This window comes from Propithecus coquereli, unplaced genomic scaffold, assembly GCF_000956105.1.
Source record: "Propithecus coquereli isolate 6110/MARCELLA unplaced genomic scaffold, Pcoq_1.0 Scaffold111, whole genome shotgun sequence".
Taxonomy (NCBI): domain Eukaryota; kingdom Metazoa; phylum Chordata; class Mammalia; order Primates; family Indriidae; genus Propithecus; species Propithecus coquereli.
In genome coordinates, this window is record NW_012135081.1 from 7,056,517 (window position 1) to 7,063,739 (window position 7,223).

The 7,223-nt window shown below is 39.0% G+C and overlaps 1 protein-coding gene across 5 annotated transcripts in view; it reads left to right on the forward strand.

The window, feature by feature from the left end:
* RBMS2 (RNA binding motif, single stranded interacting protein 2) overlaps window positions 1-7,223 on the forward strand; it is a 101,259-nt gene that overhangs the window by 46,589 nt on the left and 47,447 nt on the right. For all 5 annotated transcript variants that reach the window (XM_012650940.1, XM_012650931.1, XM_012650921.1 and 2 more), the window contains one exon: window positions 4,426-4,592. In XM_012650940.1, the coding sequence (XP_012506394.1) occupies window positions 4,450-4,592 (143 nt within the window). In that variant the 5' untranslated portion in view covers window positions 4,426-4,449. The remainder of the gene's footprint in view (window positions 1-4,425; window positions 4,593-7,223) is intronic.

The following is a 7,223-nucleotide window of genomic DNA, read 5'->3' on the forward strand; positions in this document are numbered from 1 at the left end:
CCTCGGCCTCCCAAAGTGCTAGGATTACAGGCGTGAGCCACTGCGCCCGGCCTTAAGATGTATTATTAAAGAGACTTTAATCCCCTAAAGATTGATGGTGTGGTATTTAAAGGATGAGAGAATTATGAGAATTATACAGAGAATTATGCTATAAGATACCCCATAAAAATCTCTGAGGATCATAGGATCTAAGCTATTTATTGCAAAAGCACATCACTGTAGTCCCCTCTCATATTAAACATTGCTTTTCTCTTTTAGCTTTTAGGTAGCTGCTGAGAACTAATACCTACAGATTAGAAGATCAAGCTTAAAGTCAACTTTAATGTCACTGCTACATATCTTGGCCATTCTGAACTATATTTAAGGCTAAAAATGAAGGAAGAACAGCTCCCTTGGTAATTCACATTGTCAGTGATTGAACAGAGCTGAGGAGGCAATGGTTATTTATTCATCAATAAATATTTAATGCCTGGTATGTGCTAGTCATCATGAATACAGGGTTTCAAGAATACAGTTTTTTGCCTTCATGGAGTCTACAGTCAGCAAAAATACTCTGGGACTGGTCCCTTCTGATCAGAAGGAGGTAAATTCTTGAGACTTCTTGCTCTATACTCAGCATAGCCTACCTAAAGGCCTTCATCCCTTCATCAATTTGGATATAAATGTATTTTATGATATTCTCTTGTTAAAAAATTAGAACTTCCTCAGCTAAGTAGACATAAAGAGGGAATCCATTATAAGTTACAGGAGAAACCATAGCTTCTTTTTATTCTTCCCTCCTCCAGTAAGAATATCTTGGTTCCCTGCGTGCTCATACATACTACCCCTTTCTCTCTTACATATGTAGATAAACAGATTATTACTTTACAGGGTCTTTGTCTCCAGATAGTTTGTTTTGGGAAGCTGGACAAGCTTTTACTTAGGGGCTTTGTCAACTTTTTTTTTTTTCTTGGCTTCTCTTACCCTTCAAAGTGAATATTTTTCTATCATTTTTCTTTGGTGTGAAAGCTATGCAGCAATTTCAGAAGGTGCTTGAAAATAGCGAGAGATAAAAGTTTTTTTCTTCTGAGCTATATCTTCTAGGAATTTTTCTGGCCTTGCAGCAAGTTTATTATTGACTAAGTCATATTTTTAGATTATAGCTAGGATCTTAGTATTAAAACCAAGACGATAACCATGGTAGCAAACCAATAGATTCTTTTCAATTCATTTCTTTCCCTTATAACCCTTATATTTTTGTTTGGACAGTCCTGGCATCATTGATACTTTCTTTTAGAAATATTCTCTCACGTTGGAAAAGGGGATAGATAAACTCTAACTGAGGCAGGTGGTCTCCTCATCTGCCGGTGCTTGGCACATGGTATGGTGCTACTATAGTTGCTTTTATTATCATTGTTGCTGTTGGCATCATTGTTATCATCATCATCACCCCCAGACCTAGAATCTCATATTCAGAAGAAGCAGCTTGCTTTTCTCAGCTAAGGATCAATAATAGCAACTCCTTAAAGATGAGGGAGGGCCTATCTTATTGAATGATCTCCGGCAGTGATCTCCTTATTCAGAACTCAGGAACCATGATTAGAATATAGTCACAATCTTCTTGACTGTACTTTAAATCAGATGGTGGGTGCCCTCGTATGATAATAGTGATAGTGAAGGGTCATAGACCTACCAGTATTTGGTTATTATTGTAGAATTAATAATTCAACAGAAATTTCAAAGTGATTCTTAAAGTATTTCTATTTCTAGCACTGGCAATATGATGTTAATTTGCCTTATTTTGTACTGTCATCTGAAAGTTGTTTAAAAACATGCACGTGCCTCATGCATTGCTCTGCCCTTGTTGACTATATCATGTGACTGTCACCATCATCGCAGAAGAATAATACATATTCTTCTGGTATGTGGAATGTTGTATATGGGAAATCCTAGTGAAAGTGCTAGCAAAGAGAGAGAGACAGGGACAGGAAATATACAAGGTGTAACAAAAGCTATAGCCAGACATGGTGGCATGCACCTGTAGTCCCAGGTACTTAGGAAGTTGAAGTGGGAGGAGGATCACTTGAGCCCAGGAGTTTGAGATTAGCCTGGGTGATGTAGCAAGACCCTATCTCTTAAAAAAAAAGAAAAAGAAAAAGAAAAAAACAGAGCTACAAAAGGATCATGAGTCTTTAGGCATCTCAAGAATGTGATATTAAATTTCTTTTCTTCTCTGCTAAAATATAGAGCTAAGGAGCAAACTGTGTGTATATAAGTGGGTGCACATTTGTGATTATATATAGTGACGAAGATAGGGAACTACCTGCTTTTACATATTTTAGGCTGACCAAAGATTTTTATTTTGAAGTTTGCTAAGGGTCAGATGTATGAAATACAAGAAGCACATTTCACATTAATTAAGATTCTTTGGGGGAAAGTATTCTCCTCTTTGATATTCATGTTTCCCTTTTTCTTCTTCTGTTACTATCTCAACTGATCCTCCTGCCTCAACCTCCTGAGTAGCTGGGACTACAGTTGAGCACCACTGTGCCTGGCATATTTACTTTCTTTATATTCTTATTCTATAAGTTTTTTTCTATTTTTAAAGTTTTTTTACTTTAAAAAATTTTTGTTCGAAAATTTAGACACAAACCCACACATTAGCCTAGGTCTACACAGGGTCAGGATCATCAGTATCACTGTCTTCGACCTCTATATCTTGTCCCACTGAAAGGTCTTCAGGGGCAGCAGTAACATGCATGGAGCTGTCATCTCCTATGATAACAATACTTTCTTCTGGAATACCTCCTGAAGGACCTGCCTGAGGCTCTTTTACAGTTAACTTTTTTTATAATAAGTTAGAAGGAGTACAGTCTAAAACAATGATAAAGAGCATAGTATAGTAAATACATAAACTAGCAATATCATTGTTTATGGTGATCAAGTATTATGCACTGTACATAATTGTATTGCTATATTTTCATATGACTGGCAGCTAAGTAAGTTCATTTACACCAGCATTACCACAAAGAACATTTGTGTGTTTTGCTGTGATGTTAAGACGGCTGTTAATGATGTCACTAAGTGATAGGAATTTTTTAGCTCCATTATAATCTTATGGGACCACCATCATATGTGCAGTCCCTTGTTAACTGAAACATTGTTATGCAGTACGTGACTGTAATCCCAAATAGGTTTATACTATAAAGTGCTTTAGGCCAAGAAAGAACTAGAATATGAGTGTAATATAGTAAAATGCACTATATTATAATTATACAAATTTAAGTATTGTGAATTAAATATAAATGTAAACACTAAAAGCATGATTAGAGCATGAAGATATAAAATATGCCATGAAGGAATGGATCAGTGTTTCAGCCAGCCTAGTATTTTGTCTCTAACAGAAGTACCTAGAAAATGTAACAGGACTTAGTTGGTTGTCTGCCTGGTATCACTTGTGAAGGATTAGAGAAATTTTGTCCTAAATCCTGGATTTCCTTGACTGTAATATATCTAGTACCTGTATTCATTCATTTAAACTTTTAAAAACTTAAAAATAACTTTTGGCTAAATCCTTATTGTGGTAATAATTTTCATTTTTACTACTTGATGTGATAATTAATATTTCCTTTTATTGTCCAAGTTTACAAGCTCCTGCAGACATTTTGCAATTCTCATATTTTATAGTTTTGTGAATATGTTCAGCTTATTTATACCCTTTGTGATTTGATAAATTTTTATTATTTCTTCGTCATCATTTTGAAGTAGAACCTAGATTTTATTAGTCTTGTCTCATTACACAGTTTACTTCAGAGGCAGATGTTAATTGTGTTCTGCAACATCTGTATGATGAAAACATTCCACTGTAATATGAAGTACCTTATTTTCAGAGCCTTTAACAGGCTTATTTGGCCTCTCATCATTCCTGAAAGTTAGGTGGGACAGTTGTATATTTTCTCATTCTGTGGCAAAGGAAAAGGAATTTCTGGGTTTTATTGTTGTTGTTTTTTTTTTTAGAGACGGGATCTTGCTCAGACTGGAGTGCAGGAGTGCAGTGGCAAGGTCATAGTTCATTATAAACTCTAACTTCTGGGCTCAAATGATCCTCCCACCTCAGCCTCCTGAGTACCTGGGAATACAGGAATTAGCCACCATGCCTGGCTAATTTTTAAAATTTTTTTGTAGAGACAGGGTCTTGCTACATTGCCTAAGCTAGTCTCGAACTCCTGGCCTCAAGCAATCCTCCTGCCTGGGCCTCCCAAAGTGCTGGGATTACAGGTGTGAGCCACTGTGCCTGGCCTCATTTTTTTTTTTAATTTAATTCTCATGTTGAGTTCATTGCTGTTAAAGTTCGGAATTATTTTTTCCAGGGGGGCCAAGATCTTCCTCACTCTTCAATGTCTAAATGTATAATCCTTCTTACCTTTTCCTCATGTCTCCTTGCAGCCATATGTGTCATTGGCTCAGCAGATGGCACCACCTAGTTCAAGCAACAGTACCCCTAATAGCAGCAGTGGAAACAATGGAAATGACCAGCTGAGCAAAACCAACCTATATATCCGAGGATTGCAACCAGGCACTACTGACCAGGACCTTGTCAAGCTGTGTCAGCCGTAAGTTGGGGTACATTTGGGCAGGCTTCTAGGAACAGTACAGATTTGGTGATAACTGGCTTCTTTTCAGGTATTCTTATGCTAAAATGCAATAGTATTTTGCTCCTACCCTGTTGTCACAAGGTTTCTTAGCAGCTCCTCTTAACAAAAAATTCTACCTGCTACTAATATATAAAACCCTTATGTGTTTCCCTGAGGAAATCTGGGATAAGGCTGGCCTTTCAACCTGATATCCAACTATTTCTAGCACCTCCCCCAAACTGATAGTCTTAGTGGAAAGATTGCTATCCTTACATCTTCCCTCCCCTCCCTCGACAGGATCTCCTGTTGCCTGGGCTAGAATGCAGTGGTGTGATCATAGCTTACTGCAGCATCGGACTCCTGGACTCAAGTGATCCTCCTTCATCAGCCTCCTAAGTATCTGGGACTACAGGCACGCACCACCACACATAGCTAATTAAAAAATTTTTTTGTACGTTGGGGGGGTCTCGCTATGGTGCCTAGGCTATTCTCAAACTCCTGGCCTCAAGCAATCCTCTTGCCTTAGCCTTCCAAAGTGCTGGGATTACAGGTGTGAGCCACCACTCCTGGCCTATCCTTATACCTTGAATAGAAATGTTCAATATCTCTATAGATACTAATTAGAAAGCAATTAGAGCTGGCAATGAGGAGAGAAGAGATTGGGACTAGCCAATCAAATTACACAATCTGAAGAGTTTCTGCTGCTGGAGATAATCCTTGTGAATCAGAGGAGCCCTCAAATTAGTGGATAAAGAAGAAGATAGAGAGAGAGGCTGTCACTCTGCATCTGTCCATGAAGACCCTCTGGAGTTCTTAGTAGATTTGAGTCATGAGGTGGAGATAATTGCCACAGAATTAGCCCAGTTAGAAATGCAAGAAAATGACATGAGTGCACAGATGCCCAGCTCAATTTTATTTGGCAGAAAAGCATGTATTTCAAATAATACATTTGAGGGAATAATTAGAAGAAGTCTTGCAGCAGGATGGGGAGATTAATAGGAAGAGGGAAAGAATTGAGTTTGAATAAGTGAATGGTTGAAAGAGGTAGAAATAGGTGCTTTATATATTTACCATCTTTTAGAAACTTTTTATTGATGTGTAATAAGCATACAAAAAAGTATAAATCATAAGTGTATATACTACAGTGAATTTTCACAAAAGTAATACTTCCTTGCGTAAATTCCCTCATACCTGGATCAAGAAATAGAACATTACCAACTCTTCGGAAGTCTACCTGCCAATTATCATTCCCCCTCCCCACAAAAGTAGCTGCTGTTTGACTTCTAAATAATAGGGCCAGGTGTGCCTTCTCACATCTGTAATTCCAGCACTTTGGGAAGCCGAGGTGGGAGAATCACTTGAGGCCATAAGTTTGAGACTAGCCTGAGCAACATAGTGAGGCACATCCCCCCACCAAAAATTTAAAAATTAGCCAGATGTGATGGTGCACGCCTGTAGTCCCAGCTACTCAGGAGGCTGAGGTGGAAGGATTGCTTGAGCCCAGGAGTTCAAGGCTGCATTAAGCTATGATCATGCCACTGCACTCTAGCCTGAGTGACACAGAAAGACCCTGTCTCTAAAATAAATAAATAAATAAATAAGAGTGGTATGGCCTGTTTGAGCTTCATGTAAATATAATCATAAAGTGAGTTCATACTCTTTTATGTCTAGCTTCTTTTTTTTTTTTTTTTAGACAGAGTCTCACTTTTTGCCCGGGCTAGAGTGAGTGCCGTGGCGTCAGCCTAGCTCACAGCAACCTCAAACTCCTGGGCTCAAGCGATCCTCCTGCCTCAGCCTCCCGAGTAGCTGGGACTACAGGCATGCGCCACCATGCCCGGCTAATTTTTTCTGTATATTTTTAGTTGTCCAATTAATTTCTTTCTATTTTTAGTAGAGACGGGGTCTCGCTCTTGCTCAGGCTAGTTTCGAACTCCTGAGCTCAAACAATCCGCCCGCCTCGGCCTCCCAGAGAGCTAGGATTACAGGCGTGAGCCACCACGCCCGGCCTGTCTAGCTTCTTTTGCTACATGTTTGTGAGATTCATTAATGTTGCATGCTTGTTTATTCTTACCGCTTTATAGATTTCCATCATAGCGCCGGGTACAGTGGTGTACACCTGTTGTCCCAGCTACTTGGGAGGCTGAGGTGGGAGGATCCCTGAAACCCAGGAGTTTGAGGCTGTAGTGAGCTACGATCTTACCTGTGAATAGCCACTGCACTTCAGCCTGGGTGACATAGCAAGACCCCATCTCTAAAAATAAAAAATAAAAGATTTCCATCATAGCACTATACCACAGTTAGTTACCCATTCTACTATTGTTGAACATTTGGGTTGTTCCCAGCTGTGATGATTATGACTATAAATAGTGCTGCTGTGAACCTATACATGTCTTTTGGTACATGTATATACACATCATGTTGGATATATACCCAGGAGGTCATAGTATATACGTCTGTTGAGCTTTTGTAGATACTACTAAATAATTTTCTAAAGAGGTTAAACAGCTGCTCCAAATCCTGGAGAAGCAGATCATTTGACCGTTAAAATGTAGTTCTATGGGCCGGGCGCGGTGGCTCACGCCTGTAATCCTAGCACTCTGGGAGGCTGAG